General features: G+C 38.8%; 3 protein-coding genes and 1 long non-coding RNA gene across 8 annotated transcripts in view; 3 read left to right on the top strand and 1 right to left on the bottom strand.

Moving 5' to 3' along the window:
• LOC149101950 (complement C2-like) overlaps positions 1-12,043 on the bottom strand; it is an 82,893-nt gene extending 70,850 nt beyond the window's left edge. The window contains exons 1-5 of one of the 3 annotated variants that reach the window (XM_089274805.1): positions 11,906-12,043; positions 10,676-10,736; positions 7,248-7,382; positions 5,132-5,305; positions 3,114-3,290 (exon numbers count right to left, since the gene is read on the bottom strand). In XM_089274805.1, the coding sequence (XP_089130931.1) occupies positions 3,114-3,290; positions 5,132-5,305; positions 7,248-7,382; positions 10,676-10,736; positions 11,906-11,926 (568 nt within the window). In that variant the 5' untranslated portion in view covers positions 11,927-12,043. Of the gene's footprint in view, positions 1-3,113; positions 3,291-5,131; positions 5,306-7,247; positions 7,383-7,478; positions 7,653-10,675; positions 10,737-11,905 lie in introns of those variants that run through there. The other 2 variants (XM_089274803.1, XM_089274804.1) reach the window with 2 other exon arrangements.
• A 1,291-nt stretch (positions 12,044-13,334) lies between these two features.
• LOC149101949 (uncharacterized) lies at positions 13,335-19,009 on the top strand. Its single transcript, XR_016202402.1, has 4 exons — positions 13,335-13,482; positions 15,350-15,517; positions 15,995-16,168; positions 17,519-19,009. It is a non-coding gene; the product is annotated as an uncharacterized LOC149101949 (long non-coding RNA).
• A 3,207-nt stretch (positions 19,010-22,216) lies between these two features.
• The window catches only part of LOC110053840 (sushi, von Willebrand factor type A, EGF and pentraxin domain-containing protein 1-like), a 27,830-nt gene continuing 22,546 nt past the window's right edge, over positions 22,217-27,500 (top strand). For all 3 annotated transcript variants that reach the window (XM_089274788.1, XM_089274787.1, XM_089274786.1), the window contains exon 1: positions 22,217-22,404. In XM_089274788.1, the coding sequence (XP_089130914.1) occupies positions 22,338-22,404 (67 nt within the window). In that variant the 5' untranslated portion in view covers positions 22,217-22,337. The remainder of the gene's footprint in view (positions 22,405-27,500) is intronic.
• On the top strand, positions 24,446-27,050 carry LOC149101948 (uncharacterized). Its single transcript, XM_089274819.1, has one exon. It carries the CDS (start codon positions 25,185-25,187, stop codon positions 26,601-26,603), a length of 1,419 nt encoding a protein of 472 aa, XP_089130945.1. The 5' UTR covers positions 24,446-25,184; the 3' UTR covers positions 26,604-27,050.

Genomic DNA, 27,500 nt, shown 5'->3' with positions numbered 1-27,500 from the left:
GACAGTATAGCAGCTAGACCGGGATCTGACGATACAGCCCTACCGAACAACGCTCTGGGAAGGACCTCAGGCACGGCTGGGGAATATGTGACCAGATCTGGGAGAACTGTGAAACCCACACAAAGGCTAGGCGTTGTTAAATAAAGAACATAGAAGGCAATATTGTGACACAATTTGTCTTTCTTTTTGTAGAAAAGAGTCAATAAGGGTATTTATCCTTGAACTTTGTGACTTTATTATATATTTTGTCATAGGTCATTCACTGACAAACTGTGAGGAAATAACTAAAGAGTAACTAAATTAATTGGAAGGATAGAAAATTTACTTTTTTCTGGCCCATCCCTTGGGACTTCAACTAAGGGTGGTATCATCAGAAATATAAAGGCGCAGCTACATTTCTAGCATCAGAACAATAGGACCATACCGAAGAAGTAATTTAAATCTTAAAAGTATCATGAGAATTTTTAAGGTGTTTTCGTTTAGACTGTTTTGATTTTGTGGCAGGCAACTGATTCCAGTCAACAGCTCAGTTGGTAGAGAACTTGGAAGGTATCACAGTGGTTATGGGTTGCCTTGGAATTCAATTCAGTCCTGAGTTTTCTTTCGAGCTGTGTCTCCACAACTGATAAAGTAGCATGCATGAATAAATTGTGATGGAATGGCATTTCATCACTTTTACTGAAGAGTGCTTTCCTGACTGTTTACAAGAAAGATTGGAATCATTTGCGTTGATGTCGTAGTTTTAAACAAAAAGGGGCACTTTATGAGCTACATGGATTACAATTAGAGAGGTAGATTTCCATCTAGATTTCGCTAGATTTCGCTAAATTTCGAGTATATATTGACAACAGCTACATGTGAAAATAGTATTGGCTCAGCTTTTTCCTCTTTACAGTGTATGACATCTTACCCATTGCATTGCAAGGTTTTGTTACACCAGGTCATGATCACGAGACCTCAGTAACCAAGCTTTATTGACCAGGAGGGCGTGGATGCTAAGTAATTTACAGATGTATGTTTGGTCTGACCAGTTTTAATGCTTCACATTGTCATACAATACTTGAGAAAATGAATGATCTGTGGTAGTTTATATCAACTGATGACATTTAATTGACTGATACAACTCTTGGTGATCACGTAAAAGTGTGTGTTTTTTTGATACCTTGAATGAAATCAATAATTTGTGGGACAGGTTTAGTGTTAATTATTGATTGGTCATTGATCATTTTCAACAATTTCCTATTGTAACTCTTGTATCTGCTTTTTATATTAAAGCAGTTTAGGCGACTACGTTGAAGTCAACAGATAATACTTTGCAGATAATATTCTGCATTAACCTATTAATTACACATGCGCGTCATTACGCTGAACTGTTGCTCAATTATATATATAGGATCATCTACTGGCGAAAGGCACTACCAAATTAAATGGTATTTCTGCTTCTCATTCAAAGGAAAAAAAGCGAAATTGAGGGTGAACTGTTGTTGTTAAGCCATATTAAAGGAGAACTGTTGTCTTAAAGTCAAATAATTATGGGTGAACTGTCGTTTTAAGGTCAAATTAATGGTGAACTGTCGTTTTATAATCCTTTATGTGAAGCTAAGAGTGAAGTGTTGTGTTTGAACTTCACTAAAGATTTGTTGTGTTTGCTGTTGTCTGCTGGTTTGATGTTAAAGTTTTGAAAAGCCAGGGTAGTTTCTGGACAAGGTGAAGCTAGAGTAGTTTACGGTTGTTAAGTACTGTTAAAACCAGGGCATTCAAATTGATGAATCCATTGTAGAATCACTAGTCTTGTTTCTAATAACATCTTCAAATGTCAATTTGACAATTGATTGCCGATTGCCCTTCAATTATTTTTTTCTCTTTATAATCTAGTATTAAACAAACTGAGGATAAATACTTGCATTGTCATACAGGTGCATGTACATTTTGTATCACTGTTGATGGACTAAAGCGGCGGATTGAAATAGCAGATGGGTTGTGGGGAGACTATCTTTCTCCATCAAGTGGCATTGATTTTCCTATTTTTCTTTTGAAAGAAAGTTCCTATTTTTCCTATTTGTTCAATCACAAGTTTCTTATTTTCCTATTTTTCTGAACAACACGCTGTCAGTTTCAAATAACACCCTGTCAGTTTTAAAGACGTTCGCGCGAAAATTTTCCAACCTTGATTTTTTTTCTGAGACTTTTACCACTGTAAGATGATGAGTTAGTTTGTCAGAAATGTAAATGGGGGGTCACCGACTTCGCTTTGGAGAGAACATGCCCGGAAAAACACCCTAAATCTGAAAAAATTGGGCATTGTTAGCGAATAAGGCCAGAGTGGCACTAAGCCCCAAAATATTGCAATTAGATCTTTGAAGTGAAATGTTCTCTGCCAAATATTGTTTAAGTGGACCTATTAAGTGAATTTAGTCAACTGACGAGGTTTCTTAAACGAGTTCGCATTTAGTGACCATAGTTTCACGCACCTTGCAACCACATGATGACAGGATTTGATGCCCCGTGGACAGAAATCTTGAAACTTTTTTAACTTCCAACGTTGATTTTTTGTCCATTTTTGGACAATGTGGAGATAATTTTAAATAAAATCTGTTTCTGGTAAGAAAAGCAGGGGTCACCAATCGTCCAAGATCGCTAAATTCACGCAAGGCTATAGCAATGGCCATCTACCCTATCATTGTTTATTTTAGTACTTAGCGCGCGCGCTCGATGCATGACGTGGCGTATGAATTTGCGTGCACAGTAAGGATGCCCAGAAACAATTAGCGCGAACCTCCTTAATCGAGCAGAATGAATTATTTATACTTCTTGGTCATTTTCATTGATAACATTAGTACTGTCCTGGACCATAGATTAATTAATGACAAGTGCATTACAATGCAAATTCTGCTGTGACCTACAACTGTGACAACAGCCATAAGGAAATTATTAACTTACTTTAACCAAACACAATTAAACAGTGCATCTGATCATGTAAAGACATAATCAATGCCTGAAGATACCAAAGCATATATTAAGTCAAAATCTTGTTTTGCCGGTTCCACTTGTAAAAACGATAACGATAACGCTAACGATAACTTGCTGTCTCTTCAGGCACTTCAGACACTTACCAAGACACCGTGGAACAGAAGCGGTCCATTCCCTATTCCCCTGGCAGTAAATGGTGGACATGCCTCTCAGAGTGTAGTCTTTGTTACACGTAAACGTCACAGATCCACCGTACACAAAGCCTTTATTGACAATTTTCGCTCCATTTGCGGGTCTTCCAGGATCATCGCACTGAACAACTACGTAGAGAAAGGAGGAGAACATAGAGACAATTAATGAAGAAACAACCCACGATGTCTTTTGGCAGTTATGATCCGCTGGAATAGCAAACAACTTTTTAATACTATTATGTTAATTTCCAACGAACTAAATTATCATGCATGGACACGCATGTATTAAAATATAGCCAGTGAATTCACGCGATTCAAATTAATGAGTTAATAGAATGAGCGTACATTCAAAAAGTCAATAGACGTACACCGTATGCATATCGTCACACTAACCAGAATTTTCGTCGCTTGTTCTAAGGTAAAATCATTGTTAATTTCGAAAACGGTTAAATACCCGGTTTCACAAAGCATTAAAGTGCCTATGAAGTGAATAATAATTGCTGCTTATTTAAAAGGCTTATCAAAATAAAGAATGGCGTTTTTATTCTTGGAATATCTTCTTTCGTTTTAGAAATATTGAAGTTTCCATATTTTACAAATAGGGAAAGTGATGACGTCATAAGTTATTCCACTAAAACAGCTCTGAATAGACATATTGGAACGGTGTTCGTCAAACTTGGCAACAGAAATGTGCATCATAAAGAAACAAAACCACACCCTTTCTGCCATTACCACGACAACGCTCTTGGCTCCAGTCTCTTTCTGTCAAAAACCAAATATCCCCATTTGCAACCCTTTAAAATGTAACAGAGGGTCATGCTTGGAAAAGACACATTGTCTTGACTCTCTTCATTAGATTGTTTGGAGCGGATGATCCTTGGTTAAGACAAAAACTGGGAATTCCAGAACCAGCAGAAAAACTCTTAACCCAAGTTCATGAATGACTTAAGAAGGAACGAAGGAACAAGGGAACGAGGGAACGAGGGAACGAGGGAACGAGGGAACGAGGGAACGAGGGAACGAGGGAACGAGGGAACGAGGGAACGAGGGAACGAGGGAACGAGGGAACGAGGGAACGAGGGAACGAGGGAACGAGGGAACGAGGGAACGAGGGAACGAGGGAACGAGGGAACGAGGGAACGAGGGAACGAGGGAACGAGGGAACGAGGGAACGAGGGAACGAGGGAACGAGGGAACGAGGGAACGAGGGAACGAGGGAACGAGGGAACGAGGGAACGAGGGAACGAGGGAACGAGGGAACGAGGGAACGAGGGAACGAGGGAACGAGGGAACGAGGGAACGAGGGAACGAGGGAACGAGGGAACGAGGGAACGAGGGAACGAGGGAACGAGGGAACGAGGGAACGAGGGAACGAGGGAACGAGGGAACGAGGGAACGAGGGAACGAGGGAACGAGGGAACGAGGGAACGAGGGAACGAGGGAACGAGGGAACGAGGGAACGAGGGAACGAGGGAACGAGGGAACGAGGGAACGAGGGAACGAGGGAACGAGGGAACGAGGGAACGAGGGAACGAGGGAACGAGGGAACGAGGGAACGAGGGAACGAGGGAACGAGGGAACGAGGGAACGAGGGAACGAGGGAACGAGGGAACGAGGGAACGAGGGAACGAGGGAACGAGGGAACGAGGGAACGAGGGAACGAGGGAACGAGGGAACGAGGGAACGAGGGAACGAGGGAACGAGGGAACGAGGGAACGAGGGAACGAGGGAACGAGGGAACGAGGGAACGAGGGAACGAGGGAACGAGGGAACGAGGGAACGAGGGAAAGAAGGAACGAACAAAAGAACGAAGGAACGAACAAAAGAACGAAGGAACGAACAAAAGAACGAATTAACGAACAAATAAATTAATGAATGATTGAAACCAACGAAAAATGAAAGGAAGCAAACATCACAAAGCAAACATCAGAATGCAACCAAAGAGAATTTAAACCTACAAAGATACTTACTGCATCTTGCCTTCTTCCCGTCCCATTTTCCTATTGCTCTGCACGTTCGTGCAGACGAGCCACGCAGTTTAAATGGAGGCATGCATGTGTATGTCACCACACTGTTAAATGAACGACCATTGCTGGACTTTTGACGAGAATTCTTCGGTTTAGATGGAGGTTCACACCTTAAATCTATAAAATATCCAAGTCTGTTAAGTGTGTATGTTGTTGGCGTTAAACTGCAAGAAATGCAGTGCACTGCATGTTATATCATGTAAATATTTATATGAGGGCCATTGGTTTTTCAGGGATTACTGTTCTGGGCTACCCTCAATAAATAAAGTTGATTATTATTATTATTATTATTATTATTATTATTACTATTGGTGTCATTGTGGGTGATTTTCTCTCGCAGCATCCGAGTCCAAACCATGGAGTCTGGGAGGCAAAGAGGGTTTCAACTTGATGGAGAGGGCCCGCCTGAGAAGGTGGGCGGTAGAAAGGAGAGTTATTTTCTGGAGTTCATGTATGTTGATGTTCCCAGGGATTTTGTTGATGTAGCTTTCCATGCCCTTCATTATTATTATTATCATTATCATCATCATCATCATCATCATCATCATCATCATCATCATCATCATTATCATTATCATTATCATTATCATTATCATTATCATTATCATTATCATTATCATTATCATTATCATTATCATTATCATTATCATTATCATTATCATTATCATTATCATTATCATTATCATTATCATTATCATTATCATTATCATTATCATTATCATTATCATTATCATTATCATTATCATTATCATTATCATTATCATTATCATTATCATTATCATTATCATTATCATTATCATTATCATTATCATTATCATTATCATTATCATTATCATTATCATTATCATTATCATTATCATTATCATTATCATTATCATTATCATTATCATTATCATTATCATTATCATTATCATTATTATTACTATTATCATTATTACTATTAATATTCGGCTTAAGATCTGGTTTGTGGCGTGTTTTAATAGAGAAGATTGATAGTAAATGGTTTGAACCCAGGAGTATCAGTAGTTCGTATAGTGTGATCGTCCCAGTGAGTGCAGTTCTGAAAAGAACTGTTGTTGGTGACTGACGTTTCGACAACCTGAGCGGAAGTTATCTTCAGAGTCAAGTGAATAGTGTTTGTCAGTCGATGATGTTATAAGTGTAGTTCGTTGAACGTGATTGGTCAGTATAGCCATGATGGTATTGGCTGAAAGACTCGTGTAAAGTTAGTCATCAGTCATTGGTGGGTTTCGATCCGTCTATTATTAGTCGAATTAAATAGGTCGGTTTTTGGTCCGTGTATTGTTAAGTCGGTCTGTTGGAAGTCCGTTGTTTGTTTCGTTTCCGTCATGGATAAGTCGTTTGTAAGGCGCCGGTAGTTGTTGACATCTGTTAAGAGGCGTTTATTCTAGGTTAGTGTACCAGCTTTCCAGAGTCAGTCGTTGAAAATAGTTTGTACTGTAGGTTCAAGTCACAAGCAACCATTAAAAGGTATGATAAGTATATTATTGTAACAGCTTACTCATGTTTTTCGGCATCCTCTGTCTTAAGATTTATGTTTCAAAAATAATAGGGACATGGGTTTATGTCATTAACCCCGTTACAGTCCGAAATTAAATAATCATTTTAGGCTTAGTTGGGAAAACTGAAATGTGTAAGGAGGGATGCTGGAATATTTTCCGCCATATACAGTTGAACACCGCTAACTCAAACTCGGTTATTTAGAATTCTCTGTTATTTCCAACTCAAAACTACTTCCCCTGGGTTTGCCCTTCAGTCATTTACTATCGGCTATTTGGAACTCCCGCTATTTGGAACTATATTTTTTGTTTCCCCAAAAGTTCGAAATAGCGGGGTTCAACTGTATATGACTTTCTTAGAGAATCAATCAAAGTAGTTTTGTGTCCTTTTCACTGCTGAAAAGGAATAAAATGTCGCAAAAATATCGCAACGTTAAGTTGTCTTCACAAAACATCATGTGCGGTACCACGGCACAAAGAGACGGAGGGGAAAATTATCAAGGACATTATAATTTACTTACATGCAATAACACACTTACTGTTTCTGACGCAACTCATTCCACAGTCCTCGTCACATAAACACTTCTGGTTTGACTTGCAATCACTGTCAGACGAACAAGAGTTGGTGCAGTATCGAAAAGCCTCCTTATTTGTTCTTTGACAGTCAGTAGAGTCTAGAAGAACAAATTATAACACAAGGATAAACGTTGTCATTCCCAGAGAGGAAGTAGTAAAATAAAGGTAATCAAATGGATCCTAGAATTTCTCACCGCTTTTCTTTCGCTTGCCTCCAATAACTGGAGAAATAAAGATGACAATCGGGATTATAAGGTACTTCTTCCACATTTTTGACGTCAACAGTAACAATTTTACCCTTATAAAGTTCTCTGCGAGACTGTATTTCCCGAATAAAAATTAATCGCTATTGCGAAGTGGACAACTGAAACGCTTCACCGCGGGGGCCTCCTCAAATTACTCTTGTTTCTGATTTTGGCACCGTATAGCTGAACAGAAACGTGATGTTGTCCCAGCTGAACAGAAACGTGATGTTGTCCCAGCGCAACAGGAACATGATATCACATCTATGAACTGCATCTGTCTGGAAGCTACTGGATGTTTTCCAAAGCGGTATATATAAATTACTTCATGGAAAGTGCGCGCGTACTGTATTTACGCACTAGTTTTCTGGTACAAAAACGAGTGCGTAAATACCATACAAAGCACTTTCCCTGCTGTAATTTGGTTATTTTATAGTTACTGAAATTTTTCCCTTCAACTTTCTTATAAAATTTACTTGCTTTTTGATTCAGCAGAACAAGTCAAGTTATGTTTTTATTCATTAAGTGCAAGCACTTCATGACCGTCATGCATCGCTTCTTTGAAAGCCTAAATATTTTTCGTACAGAATGTTAACCTCTTCATCAGTGCTTCAGCCGCCTTTGCTTTAATTTTAAAGTTGTTTTCTTCGAGCTTCCAGACATTTCCTTGCTTGGTAAAACTCTTTGTCGTCGATAGTGCTTACGGGATATTTTCCTTCTTTCAAAGACTGGATTTAAAGAGAACTACTCGAAGTTGATGGTTCGTAATCCTCGCCATCCGTTCGTTTGACGTTTAAAATAAGTTCGCACACATCTTGTTTGATTTCTTCAGCTTTTCTTGTCTCTTCCTTCAGTTTGAGGACGTCGCTAAGCAAGCTAACGTCTCGTCGGCTTTTTGTCCAAGTGTTTTTGTCCCGCCGTTCCTGGATGTAATCTTCAATCGGTGTTTATCTAAAGAGATAAATCTGTTCGAACTTTCCGCAGTTGTCTGTGGTTTATAGCTACTATGCGTGAAAACTAGTGTTAACTTGTGGAAACTCTACAAACTGCCAAATTTTGTGTTACCGAATTTAATTTTTTAGAATAGAATTTGGTTTTGTGGAATATGATGTTCCAGGATAGGATTTGGCGTTACCGAATTTAGTGATGCAGAATAGAATTTAGTGAAAGCGAATTTGATGTTACAGGAGGCAGTTTGGTTTTACTGAATTTATCGTTATGGTACCGAATTTAGAGTCGCCAGGTAAAATTTGGAGCAACTTCAGAGAAACTAATAGACCACAATTTAGTTGGACAAACAAATTTTGCTCTGGTTGATTTCGCGGGGATCACACGCAATAGTTGACCACATCTCCGGCGGTTTCAAAGTTTGGCCAAATGCCCGAACAGAATATGCGTGCCCAGTTGATTGCGTTAGAATTCACAAGGAAACCGTTGATCAAAAAACTTTAATGACGGTCAAGCGAAGGAAAGAAACAGTTTGAATGAATATGAATCATTGTCATTTTGACACGAACCGCCATCACTCTAAAAGTCGTTAATGCTGTAATCACACTAAATTTCGAGCGAAACTGTAGGTCGGGCGGGGGAAAAGAAACAGAGCATTTCCTTATATGGTGACCAAGATAATCTCCTTTCATCATCTCATATTCAGATAATTTGTTTAAAGATTTATTGGATTAAATACACTTCCGTTTACAACTTCTTTCACCTTACCGTATTTGCATTATGATATCGTAACATACACTCCTCACTATAAAGAGGTTTTATCTAACATATGGTTGGCGAAATGCGCGATGACTCACTTATTTTGCCTCCGCGATGCAGTATTGCAAAGGCAGAAAAGCGGAACAAGCGAATCATTGATTTTTTTGTTTTCTGTTTTTGCTTTTTTTTGTTTTTTGTTTTTGTTTAAAAAACGGGATGTAAGATGGTCAAAATTAGAAATTAAATTCACGGCTGAAACTTTAGAAACAGCGACTACATTTAATTTTAGGAAATCATGAGAAATTTCAAAACAGGCTTTCAGAATAGAGATTACCCAACTAGAATTATATAAAAACACCTCTCTGAGGTTAACAATTCTCTGATAGAAAAGCTTCACTAGGATAGAAGAACAAAACCGAACAAAATAAAATACTGCCCTTTGTTATGCAAAACCACTAGGTGTTTCCCAGCCTAAAGAAGACACTGATGTGGAAATGGCACTTTATACAGAATCGTATAACATCATATCGCAAAGGGAAATCCTTAAAAGACGTACTGGTAAAAGCTAAGCTGTGAAGGTTTTAGAACAAATTCATCTGAGAACTGGAGGAGTCGTGTAGGCCGGTCATGCGATCAAAACAATTTCCATTCCATTTACCAATTAACTTATAGTTAAATTTCGTGTTTTTTAGATTAAACTGAGTGACCTAGGCAGGTACAAAAGTTGTAAGACGTTACCTTAGGAAGGCTTGATTTTAAGGGAAGGAGATCGTCTTGTCACAGTTGAAATGCTTTGGAACAAGACGGGATGGGATGACGCGTCCAAAGTAAGCAAACTGGCGGGATTGAGGAAAATTGGTGGAAGGAAGCGGGATTTTCAAACCCTATTTTACACCCTCTGACAGAATTCAGATTGCTACAGATTGGTCTGTTCCGCTGTGACAGAAGTTTTTTTGGAGCTGGCTTTGCCGATTCAACCGTAAAGACGGAAGCCAGGGCATGTATGCATTAACGTGGATCTTTGGAAATGTGAATTTGGTAGGAAAGTCGGTTCAAGAAAGAGTTAGCCAGAGTAAGTGTGTATTACATATAAAACACTCCAGAAGAGAGCATATTTACTAGATCAAGCTTATTTCTCGGTGTGAAAATCCCGTAATAGTTTAACCGTCTGAAAATTCCACGCTCGAGCCTCCTGGTGGACCCTGGACGAACCTGCTGAATCTAATGTTTGGAATGGACCACCACCAAACAAGCCGGGAGAAGAAAACCGTAACATTATAATTGTTAAGACGAAACGAACTAGGTAAAGCTTATTTCTTACATTGATTCTATGATGCATATGTTGTCTTTGTGTTTGTGTTTGTCTTTGCCATTTGTAATTGTTTGTTTTTGTTCCTTTTCCGTCGGACTATATACAAACAAATAAAATAGAACTAACTGACCTGTACTCTCGGTACTTTGAGGTGAAAACATTAACGTTACAACAAATATGCACAACAAGACCTGAAGGAAAAAAAGAAACAATCTCTGTCAGTATAGGAATGGCTAGTTGCCAGCCGTTAAACATAATTTTACAGGTAACAAGACTCGCGTATCTAGGTTGTGACGTGCATGAATATGAAGAGCCTAATATCTGTTTTGTTAAAGCGAGTGAGTGAAAAAGGGAACAGCAGTTTTAACTTCTACTTGCGAAATAAGCCTCTAGGGGAGTGGAGTGTATCACAAGTGCCAGCAAAAAGAGAAAAAATTATGACCAAATATTGCTGATTGAGTAATGGGCTTAGACCTTCATCTTCAGAAACGATGTCTTTTTTCGAAGCTTGCTGCAAGTAGAGATTATGGTTCACAACAAGCTAGTGCAAATGCCCCATAATGTAGTAGGGAAAGATTAAATGTCTGTAAACTTGATTCAACTCCTTTGGCGCCAGTTTTCCGTGTTGCTGCAAATTTGTTTGCCTGAAAAAAATCCTTGAACAGCACGACGCGGTGATTTATATTTCAAGCAATATTTTAAAGCAATATTTCTGTCAGCGTCAGAAACTGGAATAAATCCCGTCGAAACCATAATTTCATTCAGAAAACTGGAAAGCGAGCACGTGCTTCAAAGTAGCGGGGGCTAAAATAAAACCCGCAACCCGATTGGTCTAAGCCAATGACTGGACAAAGCAAGTTCGTAAATGATATCGAATCATTCCCCGCGAGGCTATATGCAGCCTCACTTACCTAATGACATGGGTTGTTTTTCACTACTATATAACACTGATATGAAGATGCACATAGCAATCCTTTACGGAATATACTTAACCGATTAAAAGGGGAAATATCACTCAGGCCGGGAAAGTGCGGTTAGCGAAGTCACGACTGTTGAAATATCATATACTGTTACCATCATACCTATAGTTGTAAAAAAAAAAAAAAAAAAAATACTTATAGCTGTAACTGAGGTGAAACCTGAACACTGCATTGTGCTCAGAAAAAAAGGAGGAAACAAACGGTAACCACCTGTGATAAACGTGGAACACCGTGTTCACGACAAACGTTGATAATTTCTCAGTCTACCGCACTGTTTTGAATCGATTTAACTTGTTATTTAACTTCGTTTCTTCCGAGCATCACGATTCACATTTGTTATATCACAGGCTTGAGAGGACGTACACAAACAAATAACTTACGTTACACACGGACGAGGACATCTTGGGTCTCCAAAATCAACGTGTCTGCACGTACGTAGGATGTGAAAACCGTTCTTTCACTAAGCTGATCTTACAGGGCCGTAGATTGTGAATTATTTCTCGGAATTTGTCGGTGTCTAAGAAGGCAGATATTATCTCTAAGCTGAACAATTGCCAATGAAACAAAATACACAGCATTGGACTGTGAACTCTCTTTACATCGGTCTGTTTTAAATGCTACTTGGAGTTTGAAAGGAAAAGAAAGGTCAAATTTCAAGACGCTTGAAAGTGATCTCAATCTATTTAAAGAGAGGAATATCGCATGCTTGTTTTCCGGTCCTGAGGGTCGGTCCTGGAGCCCGTTTCTCGAAGGTCCCGAAAAGTATTCGTACCCGGAAAGCCGTAGCAAAATCTCAAACCTTATGATTACAGAGCTGTTTTACTCCTGTATTCTTAATATGAACAGAGGTTCCGGCTTCGTACAAGGAGTTTCAGGCATGTATGCACCTGTCTGTTTTTACAGATAAAGATTCATTAAAAATGGTTTTACGGGCCCGAAAAGTTTCTGGGGCTTTCGAGAAACGGCCCCCTGAATAGAAAGCCTGCCTGTTATTTTTGTTTTCAGATGTATCTTACTATTACAAATTTAATGTGGGCTAAGAAAAGGGTGCAATGTCACTTTCTCTTGCTTTGAATAAGCCTAATCATCCGCACTTTGATGATGGATCAATACCACTTTTCTTGATTCTACAATAAACACATATTTTAGCTGATACAATTCTAAGGATCACAGTAGTACTGCGGAGGATGCTAACAGTGACAAAAATGATATCCTATTTAAGGATCGGAAATCTCAAAAACCATGTCCTATCCCGTGGCAATACCTATATAGCTAACAAATGGGAGTCCCCACACGGGCGAGGAAGATTGCTTGGCATGGAGATTGCGTGACGAGCCCAGAGAGCTTCCCCAAGCTTCCCAAAGAGCGTTTGCGTTGGAGGCTGTCTTCGTAGCAAGAGAGCACACTGGCAAGAGTTTCAATGGGGAAAAAATTCCATTTGCCCGAAAGCTCAAGGATGAAATGGAAACCAAAACCATGCGCTGTCTTAAATAATCGGACAGCTCAGGAACAATGACTCGGCAGAAGTTGAAATTTGCAAACAAAATTGAGTTACCCCTTTTTCAAAACAACTTAATCTCGCGTCAAAAAACACCTCCAGAAACTGCATTTTATCGTTTAGTTAATAATTGTATAGAGAACGGCACAGAGTTAAACAAAATGGCTTGTAGCCAGCTCATCACGACGTCCATCTGTATTCGCACCTTCGGATGTCAGTTTGGCAAGGAACATAATCCCGACCCTATCAGATTTTTCCTCGTTCATCACTCATAATGAAAGACGTCAAAATAGACTCAGCAGTGCTGATCCGGCGACTGAAGGGAAAAAACTGACGAATCGAATACTGAACTGCGTAGAAATACACTTTGATTTACGCAGGGAGAAGTTATTACGGGAATCGTTTACCGTATAGTGCTGTGGACAGTTGTATTCTGCCACTACACGTGGTCACAAGAAGGTAAGAACATATTGTTCTCACTGCATGAACCTAAACGAACAAGGGAAGTGTTATGTTTCGTTTTTTGTGCAGCCCGTTCACACAACAAGAGTAGTTTCTGGAACTGACGCAAATCGAACAATATTAGCGAAGTACTTCTTATAACCGTTTTTAGCTTTAAATTATAGAACAACAACGAATTACGAAACAATGTCAATGCATAATAAATTTAAAGTTTGCGAAAGTACCCGGCAAAATAATACGTCAATACTTTTGAATTACTTCAACGTTGAATCTGTAAGAATTTTATTTATCAATCAGTGAGTTATAAATTTTGCTGCTGTTAAATCGAAAGTGGATAAAATGATTTAGCGCATGACGTCCAGTCCACACTGCGCCGGAGAAATTTAAACACGCAATAATCACCGGCCATTTTGGATTTGTGGTTGAGGAAAACTCGGGCATAGAAACAACATTACTATCCTGATGTCATCGCTTTTGAATTTAAAAGACCCGTTTTCAAAATGTTTTTTGTCCACACTAAAACGCAAAGCCGGCGTTTCCAAATTCCTCCGGTTTAAGAAGCGTTTTCGCAAAAAACCGTCTTCTTGACAGATTAGAGTGAACGGTGGGCCTACTGTGGAATTAAAGCTGCGTTTTCAAATTCCTCCGGCGTAGCGTGGAGGGGGCCTGAGTGAAAGATATGAAATGACAGGAAATCTAAGTTGAGCAAAAACAGACTGATAATTAAAGGCCATAGCAAAAATAGTACTTAGGTGAAGCTGGCGATGAGTTCTCTAGACTTCCTTTAGCGGACTGAGGGAGCCTGTTGTAATACGAGCTAAAACGCCCAGATGTCATCGAACATAAGGTGCGGCAGGAACTTTACAGAGGAATATTATTGTAGGGAACGGGGAAAATACGACAGGACGCTACAGTAAAATTACTTCTATAGTAAAAGGAAAATTCCTATTGGTCGCTTATCTATGACGTTACGATACAGTAACCTATGCCTTATCAATGCACACCAGCAAACCATGGGTTGAGGAAAATAAGAGGAGAATCAGGACTTGGACTCGCACGCAGTTTCGTTCCCTTCGATTGTGCTTTTGGAAATGAACGCCTAGTACGCAGGCTAAAGTTGACACAGTCCGTTTTGATAACATACAACTAACTTGCCTTCCAGGTCCAGGATGAATTTTCATTCGATTGTTACGGTACAGTTTTGAGTCTGGTATATACTGCAAATGCATTTTATGACTCAACTACCGATCAGAAACAAGACACACGACACCGCGTGTATTATAGTTACAGGAAACATTTATGAAGAACTCAGAAACCCAGGAGAAATTTAGAGCCTAAAAAAAAACAGACAGCTTGTGCATTTCTTTCATTGGTTCTTATCTTTTACCCCAAGAAGCCCAAGCCAGGCTGTTTTTAAAAATTCTAGATATTGACGAGTGTGCAGAGAGACAGTCCGACTGTCATGCGAACGCTACGTGCAAGAATAGTGTGAGCTCATTTGCATGTTCATGTAATTCGGCCTCTATTGGTGCTTTGGTAAATGTTGGCACTTGCTATAGATTTATTTACTTGTCCCGGCTATGAAGTGTCTTGTTCCCATATTTCTCTCAAAACGGAAGTGTCAATGTCTGTAAACTAACCCTGAAGGAGTTCGGGGTAGGTAAAATAAGTAAAATGGCTGTTTCTCAGTGACGGAATTTGAGAATATGTCTCCTTTAAAGCATATCGTTGATACGATATCGATAGGGAATATATTCGACTGATCAACCGCTACGAGAGCTGTCGAATATCGTATACGTTCAGAGGTACATTATGTCGCATATTAGACACCCCTCAAAACGGTTCTAAATGTTTTGTTACACAGCAAACTGCAAGAATCCGGGACTTCCAAGAAATGGCGTACGGATAGGCAACAATTTTGAACACGGCCAGTCAGTAACCTTCGTGTGCAAAAAAAACAGCACGTTGATTGGTCGCGAGTCAATGGACTGTCGAAACGGAACCTGAAGTTCATCTCTACCTCAGTACAAAAGTAAGTTAATATGAATTGCATATTATTTATACAGTTACTTTTTTCAACAAATAAAGAAGCCTCAACTGTGCTCTGTTCTGTTGCAAAGTGAGTAGGAAGCGGTAGAGCGCGAAAGACGCGTAGGGGAAAACACGAGACGTAGGCGAAAACACGAGACGTAGGCGAAACAGAATCGGCGATGATTTCTACATCTCAAGTGACTACATCGTGAGACAAACGATAATACACTTTATTATTGTATCTACCGCGATGAATAACAACAGCCTTCTCCTCGACATAGACTTATTACTTGTTGCTATATTCGTGCTATTTCTGCTCTCACTTTCTTCAAATAAATTTTTAATGCGGTATGATATCATTTTTGCTATAGCCACCGGCCATGGCGAAAAATCCAACATCCGGTTAAATTGTGTTACCCACAAGCCCACAAGTTTTTGGTAGGACGGTCTAAGACAATATTTTCCCCATTTGTTGCAGCTAGAAACTGTGGTCATCCGAGAACTCCTGTAAACGGCAATATAAAGAGCTATGTGTTTACTTAGGGGAGTACAGTGGAGTAGACATGTAATAAAGGTTATACTTTGGTCGGATCCAAGAAAAGAGTTTGTCAAGCCAACCAAATGTGGAGTGGAACAACACCTCTGTGTATAAGTAGGTTTTGTTCATTTATTTTAATTTTAAAAACAAGTTAACAAATGTTACGCAGAAGAACTGAGAGAAGCTCGAGGCGAATGGTGGGACAAACTGATGGCAAATTTAATAGTTTGTCAAAATCATTATTTGTTACCTAGCAATCATCATCGTCGTCGTCATCATCATTGGTTGATTGCTTGAAAAACCAAGATCACTGAGTGTGTTTATACTAATAAAAATTTGCAAATGAGCGCGCGAGAATTTCTGCAGTTATCGTAGAAAAGCAATCGGTTGTGCATGACCATGCTCCACGATTGGCTTAAACAAATACGTGCCACTATTTCATCCAATCAGAAGTTTAACCAAAACCAATCGTGACTCGCTCACACACGCTTTGCAGCAGTTTGTTTGCGTCAGCTACATATAATTACTTCGAGTTTTGATTGGTTCATTGGATTTGTGTCCTTTGTGACAGGCTAGAGCGATAAGTTTGGTTTTAGTTTTGTGACACTATATTAAGGTGGCTCAAAACAGTAATATTTCCGTAAGAAGCCTGGGCTCTACAGAAAACTGTTTTCAGCCACCTTAAAAACCGCTCTAATGATCGTCTCGGCCTTGATTGGTATACAAATGTGACAGAAAGTACAGAATGGACGGCGCACCTAAAATCTATTGCTCAATAGTTGGAAACTGAACCAAACCTAAACCTAAATGTCTAGGTCAGTAACAGATAACCTGGTTGCAGTCAATAATATTTATGCATTTGCAATGTTGCAGTTGGGTGGTGATTAGCATATCGGACGTAATCGTTTTTAGTATAATGTAATTCTAAGCTGCACTGTTGGAGGTCATAAGATCATGGGAGAATGGGAAAATTATATGATATTTTCTTGTTTAATTTTAACATACAAAGCATTAAGTGACATGGTATAAGAGGTGACGAGGAAACCTAACACCTTTAGGTTACCTATGCGAGTCATTTTATTGATAGATATAGATACCTTTATTGAGAAGCTAATTTTTCCATTACTTTTATAACTTAGTTTGTTTTGTGTTACTATCGTAATCACCCATGGCTGTGAAACAGTCAAGTTAGGCCCACACATAGTTAATATCCTTGTACATAGTTTTGTTTTTTGTTTTATCTAGGTTCTCTTGCTTTTAAAAATGTTTCGCGTGGTAGCTATGTTTCGGCAGCCTTACTGACCTTGGTTGAAACCTCCACGAAAGTTTAATTTATGGTTAGATTTCTTTTAAGGATTACCTTTCCAATTCGGTCCACTGGTTCATCATCATTTATTTGTCTTTGTCCCCTCCCGTCGACCCGAGTTCCCAAGATTTGTCAACCCTCTGTGTTTTAATTTCTAGCTCCGTGCAGGTACCCAGGTACGCCCAAAAATGGCGGACGGATTGCAAGTGGTCCCAGACATAACAGAACCGTTCGATTCTATTGCAACAAGCATTTCCAGTTGGTCGCCGCAAGAACAATAACATGCAATAACGGAAAGTGGAGTGCCGCTAGGCCGAGATGCAGGCGTAGGAATTCACAGCGTGGATAAACATGGATAATAAAGACATTTACTTAAACAAAGCTTAAACTAAACCTGGTTAAGGTTGTATCGGGGTTAGACAAGGACTGGGCTAGGCGAACTTATAAATTGCATCAACTGAACGCGAAAGAGGCTAAATTTACGAAGACCGCTCTATAAATGCCCTTGCTGTTGTTTTGACATCATGTGTGTTCTTCGGCCAAGAGAGCACTTTTCTCGGGCTATTATTTGCTTTCACAATGTTTTACAGAACTGTGTGGAAATTTTTTCATAAACTTGACTCACGGATTTATTTTACGGAAAACGAAATGGGGATTCAATATCACCTTCAAACAGCTCTGAGATTGTGGCAGGGCATAAGAATTCCTTTACTCTCTATAAACGCTAACGGTTAAGCGACTTTTAAACCTACCCAGGAACAATTCTGACTTGCTATTGTTTGTTAGTCCACAGCTAAACTTCATCTAGACGTACATGTGATGCGAGATTAACGTCCTTATAAATAATAATAATAATAATAATAATAATAATGATAATACTAGTACTAGTACTAGGAATAGTAATGGTAATAGTAACAGTAACAGTAACAGTAACAGAAATAGTAATAGTAATAGTAATAGTAATAGTAATAGTAATAGTAATAGTAATAGTAATAGTAATAGTAATAGTAATAGTAATAGTAATAGTAATAGTAATAGTAATAGTAATAGTAATAGTAATAGTAATAGTAATAGTAATAGTAATAGTAATAGTAATAGTAATAGTAATAGTAATAGTAATAGTAATAGTAATAGTAATAGTAATAGTAATAGTAATAGTAATAGTAATAGTAATAGTAATAGTAATAGTAATAGTAATAGTAATAGCTAATAGGTAATAGTAATAGGTAATAGTAGACCCTCAACCGCCTCATAATGCTACTCAAATATTTTCCATGTGTTAACGCGTTAAATAATACTATGTTCGTTTTCAGCGACTTCATCTCATTAGTACAGGATAAAATCGAGATCCAAAAATATATTGCTGCCACGTTGAATGGTGAAAGGGAATTTTAACAGAAGTGGAAATTCTTTCTCACCAGTTAAGGCGTGTCTGTTAGAAATTTATTGCGGTTTTTTTTTCTGTAAGTAAGTACAGTGTATTGTAAGTCCTTAAGTAACGTAATGTGTAAGTAGGTTATGCCACAGTAAGTAATTATTGCATATTGTAAGTAAGCAAGTAATGTAATGCAAAGTATTGTTAGCAGGTTTTTTAATGTATTATAAGTGATGTTTTGAAGTAAGTAAAAGCAGTTAAAAAAAGAAAAAAATAGTAATAGTAATAGTAATAGTAATGGTAATGGTAATAATGATGATAACAATAATAATAATAATTATTATTATCATTATTATTATTATTATTATTATTATTATTATTATTATTATTATTGCAGGCTCAGTCCAGGGACTCAATCCACGGACCTCTTTAACCCGACCTAGACTCATTTTCAATAAACGTCCCTCAATAGGTAAATTATAAATGTTACTTAGGCAATAATTTTAACATCGTCTCATGTTTTGTACTTCATTGTGACATTAAAAATGCAATTGGTTCATTAATCTTTAATATACACGGTTTACTATCTCATTGTTCAATTATGACGTCCTATTACGTCAAAGTAGAGTAACACACTTTGAAATGTCTGTTGTCTAGCTTGGATCCGTCATTCCATGATTAAAAAAATATCTATTCAGTCTTAATAGCTCCAAAATGTTCGCTGATAATGTTCCCTTTGTGTCTTACCCCTCTCCGAGGCTTAAAGGGCTAAAACGAGACATGATCCTCTATCTCAAAGAATGAAATTTTCCGATTATCCATAGTTTTCCACAGAATTGCATCGTCTTGCTGTTAAATGACCCACGTCAGTCGTATAGTAGAAATATCTTACTAATCTGGTCTTCTCGGCTCCTGCTTGTTTTTCCCTCCTTCGATTCATGACCCGCGCGCTTTGCGCCTGGGTCATAAATAGAAATGGCAAACGTTGGTCCGCAACTGACACTATGGACCTAGAAGACGAGGAGAATAAGAGGAATGTAGGACCGAAAACCTAAATGAAGTTTAGTCATTTCATCGCTGATTGCCAAGTGATAAAAAAAAAAAAGTATTTACGTTGAACGCGAAATGAGATATTTTGAGACCTTGCACTAGCAAACCTTAGGTAAAAACTCCATAGATATCAACTTTTTTTGTAGCTCCTACAACGAAACACTAGTTTCGAGATAACTGTAAAATGCTACTTCATGCTCACTAAAAGCTCTAACACGACCAAAAATTTAATCTTCAACTAAGAAACTGATCAAACCTACTTCAATACATACCCACAGTACACGCCAGAATAGACAGCTGTTGTAGAAAACTCGTATAGACTTCTGGTAGCTTTAGTAAACAGTGTGCCGTGATCTTCTCTACAGTTATCAGACGTCTTTGAAAGCTCTTTACTTCTACTACAAGAAACCTTTGTGCGTGTGACGTCATAGTGAAAACAGTCCATGCACATCTTTGAAGGCCAGCCTCCGGCCCTTTTCACTAACTACTGCTAAGGTCCATCTCCCCATGATGCGAATACGTGACCATGCATGCGGTACCGTAGAATTCCGAAAGTAACCGCCCCTCTGAAAAGCCGAAAATAACGGCTTCCCGAAAGTAAAGTTAATTTTTTATCTTCCTATTGAGCCCCGAAAGTAAAGTCTCCACTAAAGTCCCCACGAAAGTAGCGGGCCACCCGAAAGTAGCGGGCCACCCGAAAGTAGCGGCCCTTTGAGGAAGTCACTAAAACAGAAAGTCTCTATTCTCAAGCGCGGGTCATGCGTATTGAACAGCCTGAATGCAGGACTGAACATTAACTTGAAGAGTTATCTGTGATTTTATGTCTAACTTGACTGAATTTTTCTTGAAACTTTGACTTATAAGCTGTGTTTGTCTAGCAGCAGAGTCCAGCAGTACTCATTCCCCACCCCACCCCCCCCCCCCCCCCGGGCAAACGCAGGGCATTTGCTAACGTTGTCAGTCCCGGGGATGGGGCATTCGCAATTTCATGGCGGCCTGGGGGCTGGGCATTTGCGTACCCTGGGGCGACCCCAGGCATTTGACCCACGTGTTTTCGAAATTGTCATGGATGAGTTCATCGGGAAAGACGAGGCGTTTGTCAAACATAGAGTGGCCATTTTTGTGGATGGAAGGGTCCAGCTTAGTTACTTGCTTTTGACACTGTTGAACAAAAATTATCTAGGTTTTAATTTTTCGGTTATTGATTCAACGTACTGTTTATAATCAAGTATTGAAATAAAATATTAAATTTGTGAGATTTCTAACTGAGAATGATAGTTGTTTTATTTTAAACATTGTTAACGGGATTGTCGTTATTCTAGTCGAAATATTCAAAACAAATGGTTTTTATTCAACAAAATATTTAATATCACGCTATCCTCTAGCAAACTGTTAAAAACAAAATATAAAGAAATAAATATAATCAGAATCAACTAGCACGTACTGTTGTCCTTGAAGTTTTACCGTTGCATTAAAATACTGAACAGTTGAACGTTTTATTCACTGATTAATAAAAAAACTGCAGCGGTGTTGGAAGGCGACGATCCCGGGACGGGACATTTGCTCTCTTTCTTTGTCCCCATCCCGGGGCATTTAGACAGCTTATGTGTCCCCACCCCGGAAAATTTGCCCACTTTAAAAAAAAAAAAAAATGCTAATGCCCGGGGGTTAGCCCGGGGGGATGGGCACTGCTGGAATTGACTGACGCATAACTGGCTGTAGGGTAATTAGTTGTATTGTGATACAATGGTTATACAGTCTGGTTTGTTTATGAGGGTAGTTGGAAACATACATAAATAGAGTGTTTAATTTTTTATGTTGCGCGTCCGCTTTGTCTGAAACGACTGTTACTGTACGAACGTTTTTTAACCATCCTAAAGTAACGGCTACCCGTAAGAAGCGGCACTTTTTGCCTGCTAAATCCGAAAGTAACGGGCGCCGTTACTTTCGGAATTCTACGGTATGATAGAAATACCGTTGGCATACACATGGTGGATCAGCTGATTTCAGCCGATTTAATAACTTGTCGAGGTCAGATCGTCGGCTTTTCTCTTTCTAGACAGTGGCACGTTGCTCGCTGTTGTGCTTTGTAATGGAAACCAAAACCATGCACTGTATGAAATATTTGGACAGCTTCAACGATGAAGCGGAAGTTGGAACGAAGTTGCAAACGAAAGTTCATGCAGTTACCCCATTTTCAAACCAACTTCAAGAAAAAATCTTGCGTCAAAAGCACCTTCAAAAACTGCCGCATGACGAATAATTTTATTTAGAAAAGCACAGAATTAAACAAAACGGTTTGCACCGAGCTCAACACGACATTCATTTGTTTACGCACAGTAGGATGTGAGCTTTGACAAGGAACGTAATCCCTGCCCTGTCAGCTTTGCCGCTTTCATCACTCATAATGAAACGCGATACTATACTACTGAGACGTCAAAATATTAAATAGACTCAGCAGTGCTGATCGACTGAAGCTGAAGGAGAAGAGTTACGAATCGAATACTGAACTACGTGGAAATAGATCTTGGATAACGCTTAGAGAAGTTATTATGGAAATCATTTACCGTATAGTGTTGTGGACAGTTGTATTCTGCCATTACACGTGGTCACAAGAAGGTAAGAACACATTGTTCTCACTACATTAACCTAAACGAACGAGCGAAGTGTTATGTTCCGTTGTTTGTACAGCTCGTGCACATAACTAAAGTAGCTTCTCAAACTGACGCAAATCAAACAATATCCGTGAAGTATTTTATAGCATAACGTAACTGTGCGAAGCACCAACATGTCCAAACACATAAAATATGGTCTATTCAATTACTTGTTTACAGCGCGTAAAAATAACATAGCACGTGTACTGGGTGAAAATGGTGGAAAAGTTTGACCGCACGTCATGCACGGATTGTCAGTTTCACACTTCAAAAAATCGAGATATCGATTTGTGAGAAGTCACGCTGCATATAACAGTAGATTACAACCGTTTTTAGCTCTAAATCATAGAGCAACAACGAATTACGAAATCCTGTCAAAGCATAATAACGAAAGTTCGCGAAAGTACCGAAATAAAACGTCAACAATTAGATGAATCTGTAAGAATTTTATTTCTCAATCAGTGATTGGTTAACTTTGCCGCCGTTACACCGAAAATGAATGAAATTATTCAGCCCATGAATAAACTTCAGGAGTCTGAGGCCCCGTCAACTCGATCTACGCCGGACGAATTTGAAAACAGAGATTTCACTCTGAAAATGCATCAAATGTTTTCCGTCCACACTACGCCGGAGAAATTTGAAAACGCAACAATAACCTGTGATGTCGTCGTTTTTGAGAAGACCCGTTTTCAAAATACTTTTCATCCAGACTAAAATACAAAGCCGGCGTTTTCAAATTTCTCCGGGTTGAAAAGCGTTTTCGAAAAGTTCCGTTTTCGTGACGGATTCGTGTGAGCGGCAGGCCTGCCGTAGAAATAAAAGTTGCGTTTTCAAATTCCTCTGGCGTAGTGTGGAAGGGGCCTGAGTAAGAGATATGAAATGACAGGAAATCTAACTAGTGCAAAAAACAGACTGATAATTAAGCAAAAAATAGTACCTAGGTCAAGCTGGCGATGAGGTCTCGAGACTTCCTTTAGCGGAGGAAGATACGTGCCAAAATGCCCAGATGTCATCCCATATAATGGTATGACGTCATTGGAGCCGTCTGCCTGCATGAAATCCAGTAATGTGTTGGCATGCTCGCTTCCTGTCACGTGCGCAAATGGCTTTTTTTATTATTACACAGCCACTGAAATAAACCGATCAAACAATGTCAGTACTTTGAACTTGTCAGCTGTGCGGTAGAAACTTTACAGAGGAATGTAGTTAGAAGGGAAAATACGGCAGAACGCTACAGTAAAATAACTTCTTATCAGCAGTGAAACGAAAATTCCTTGTGGTTGTGTACTTATGACTTTGGGATACAGTAACCTATGCCTTTTCGCACCAGAAATTTCTTAGAGTGTCTGCAGAATCATACATCGGCCTTTGCGACACAACTTTTAAAGAACGGTATAGAAACCACACGTGCTCTTTCAGAAACGAACGGTACAGAAATGTAACGAACTGAGTAAACACGTATGGAATCTGAAGGACCGTAAAATAAATTACGAAATCAAATGGAGGAAAGTAAAACAAGCGAAATAGTATTCAAACATCAACAAAAAATGTAATCTCTGTTTATGGGAAAAGTTTTTCATTATTTGTAAACCGGGAATGGCAACACTAAACCAAAGAAACGAACTAACATCGACCTGCAGATACTCTAAGAAATTTCTGTTAAGTAACGTGATCGCTTAATTGTATTTTGTATACAAGACCGTCACACTTCCATCAGCCAATAACATCTCGAAATGTCACGCTGTAAGGCATTGTCCCCTATTTTAAATGTGTATATCCAAGATTGTAACCATCTTTTTCTGGCAGTTGTCTGATGATTGCTTCGCAAGAAGCATGAAACTCGGAGTAGCGAATAAATGTGTTTGACTTAGCCCGACTCCATAAATCTATCTCTTTACAGCTCTGGTTTCCCATTGAGCACTTTCATAGCAGATGAAGCCTTCAGTTTATCCGCTGGTAATTGTCCGTCCTCACAATTTTTTAACTTTCTATATATATATCCAAAAGGTCTAGATAGCAGCAGACATGTAAAGATTTTAAGGAAAACGACCAATTTTTTAAGTTTGCAAGACATGTTTCGACAGAGCTTCTGTCATCTTCAGTTGAATGAATGATTACAAAGCAAGTTGAATAATAAGTAGGCAAAAATGCTAATTAAGACAAATAGTAACAACAGAACGTGAAAAGGTGTAAGTTAAAAGGATAATTTTAGATTTACATGGTGTAATTGCTGATTGAGGGAAGGTAGTTCTTTTTGAATATGAATAGCCTCCTTTATCTTGAGTTGAAAGCTGGTAGTGGCGTGATCTAAAATATGAAAGCAGTCTATTGAACACAATGAGCGACAACGTTCAGAATTCTGAAGATGTTTGAAGATGTGAGAGGCCCTATCAACGGCTAAGTGCTCACGTACGCGTGTGGAAAAATGTCGGGAGGTTTCGCCGACATAACAGGCATTACATTCTTAAGGAGCTAAAGAAGAACAAAAACATTGTCATTTTAAAACCAGACAAAGGGAATGGTGTGGTTGTCTTGGACCGAACAGATTACGACCAAGGTATTCTTAAAATCATCAATGACACTTCCAAATTCCGGCCCATCAAGGAAGATCCAACTTTACTGAGAGAAGGTAGACTGCAGCGACTTCTCCGAAAGTTGAAGAAAGATGGTCACCTTGCCAACGAAGTGTACGAAAACATCTATCCCAAAGGCTCTCAACCAGCAAGAATTTATGGCCTCCCCAAAATGCACAGGGCTTTTGGACCTAACTCAACTCCGCCATTTCGCCCCATCGTGTCTTCTATTGGAACTTACAATTATAACCTGGCCAAATATCTATGCAATCTTTTGGCGCCGCACATCCCAACTGAACACTGTGCTACAGACACTTTTACTTTTGTACAGGACATGCAATCTTCATCTATGTTTGGTAAATTTATGGTTTCCTTCGATGTGGAAAGTCTCTTTACTAACATACCTCTTGAGGAATGTATTGACCTGGCGGTCAATTACATTTCCGAGGGCAATCCTGACCTTAAGTTAAGTAAACCTGAACTTAGAAGCCTTTTCACTGTAGCCACCGCCCAGACCCATTTCTTATTTAACGGTTCTTTCTATGACCAAATTGATGGTGTGGCCATGGGGTCTCCCCTTGCTCCCGTATTAACCAATCTTTTTATGGGGCATCATGAAAAACTATGGTTGGAAAATTTTCAATGCTCTAAAATTTTATTTAATCGTAGGTATGTTGACGACACTTTTTGTTTATTTCACTCGGAGCACGATGCTGTTATATTTTTTGACTACATTAACTCTAGGCACCCCAACATAAGGTTTACTATGGAAAAAGAACTTAATCGCAAATTACCCTTTCTAGATGTTCTTATTGATAATAGTGACACTAATTCCTTCCTAACTAGGGTTTACCGTAAGAAAACCTTTACTGGGTTATTAACTAATTATTTTAGCTTCACCTCGTACTCATACAAAGTAGGTCTCATTAGGACTCTTGTTGACAGGGCCTACAAGATCAACAACACTTGGTTGGGGTTACACGAGGATATAACCAAGCTTACTGAAATTCTCAAAAAGAACCTTTTCCCTGCCCATTTAATTGAAAAAGTGGTTAACCGTTACATCACTGGGACCCATAGCAATCATTGTTCCCGGGGCTTCCCCCTTACCACCTCGCCCACGTTTTACTTTAACCTGCCATACATAGGCCATTTTTCTGTCATCACTCAGAAGAAGATTCGACACTTAATCAAGCGCTATTGTAATGATTTAGACATCAAATTAGTTTTTTCTTCCTTCAAGATAGGTAACCTTTTTGGTGTGAAAGACCCTATCCCCGACGGGCTTCGTTCACGTGTGGTTTATAAGTTTACATGTGCGGGCTGTAATGCCTGTTATGTTGGCGAAACCTCCCGACATTTTTCCACACGCGTACGTGAGCACTTAGCCGTTGATAGGGCCTCTCACATCTTCAAACACCTTCAGAATTCTGAACGTTGTCGCTCATTGTGTTCAATAGACTGCTTTCATATTTTAAATCACGCCACTACCAGCTTTCAACTCAAGATAAAGGAGGCTATTCATATTCAAAAAGAACTACCTTCCCTCAATCAGCAATTACACCATGTAAATCTAAAATTATCCTTTTAACTTACACCTTTTCACGTTCTGTTGTTACTATTTGTCTTAATTAGCATTTTTGCCTACTTATTATTCAACTTGCTTTGTAATCATTCATTCAACTGAAGATGACAGAAGCTCTGTCGAAACATGTCTTGCAAACTTAAAAAATTGGTCGTTTTCCTTAAAATCTCTCTCTCTATATATATATAGAAAGTTAAAAAATTGTGAGGACGGACAACTTCTGACGTAAAAAAGATTAAAAAATTTAATAAAAAACGTTTCGGTCAGAGACCTTGTTCAGTTATTACAACTTTTGAATAAAAACGAGCTTTAAATAAGATTAAGGTGCTAGTGATTACGTAATTACAAGTGACAATTAATAAAAGTACAAAATCACGTGAAAGAGCAAAAAGTGGTGTTAATTAACAAAAAACAAAAAACAAAATCAACAAAGCGCAAAAAGTGAAAAACAAACTATTATGAAAATAATCGGCAGAGTCTGAGAGATAAAAGCTAAAAACTAAAAGTCCAAACTGGCTAAAACAAATAAAATAACCGAAGAGGCAACGCGGCAAGCATTGGAAAAAGTAAAACCCTCCCCTACATATAACTGAAAACATCAACTGTAACAACTATATATATCAACTTATATACGTTCGTTTATGCTGCGAGGTTTGGACTGGGAATCTTTACTGACCCTCCTGATGCTGTGACACCTTTGTTGGCCTGAGAGTTTTGATAACGATTTTATATATATATATATATATGAGTAATAACGAAGAGGCAAGATTTGCTGTTACTCCGAGTTTCGTGCTTACGCACTCATCAGACAGTATTTAATGATAAGCATTCCTATCAACTAGATATATATACACGGTGTTAAACAATAGGCTAATTGCTGGACTAGTTGCATTACAATAAGTG

The sequence above is a fragment of the Orbicella faveolata genome, unplaced genomic scaffold, assembly GCF_042242905.1.
Source record: "Orbicella faveolata isolate gen_17 unplaced genomic scaffold, um_ofav_v1 contig_36, whole genome shotgun sequence".
NCBI classification, from domain to species: Eukaryota; Metazoa; Cnidaria; class Anthozoa; order Scleractinia; family Merulinidae; genus Orbicella; species Orbicella faveolata.
The sequence above is the reverse complement of the archived record's forward strand: the minus strand, read 5'-3'. Positions and strand labels throughout refer to the sequence as shown.

Bases quoted from the DNA above. Each gene is read 5' to 3' on its own strand.
- LOC149101948 (XM_089274819.1), top strand. From the start codon at position 25,185: ATGCACAGGGCTTTTGGACCTAACTCAACTCCGCCATTTCGCCCCATC.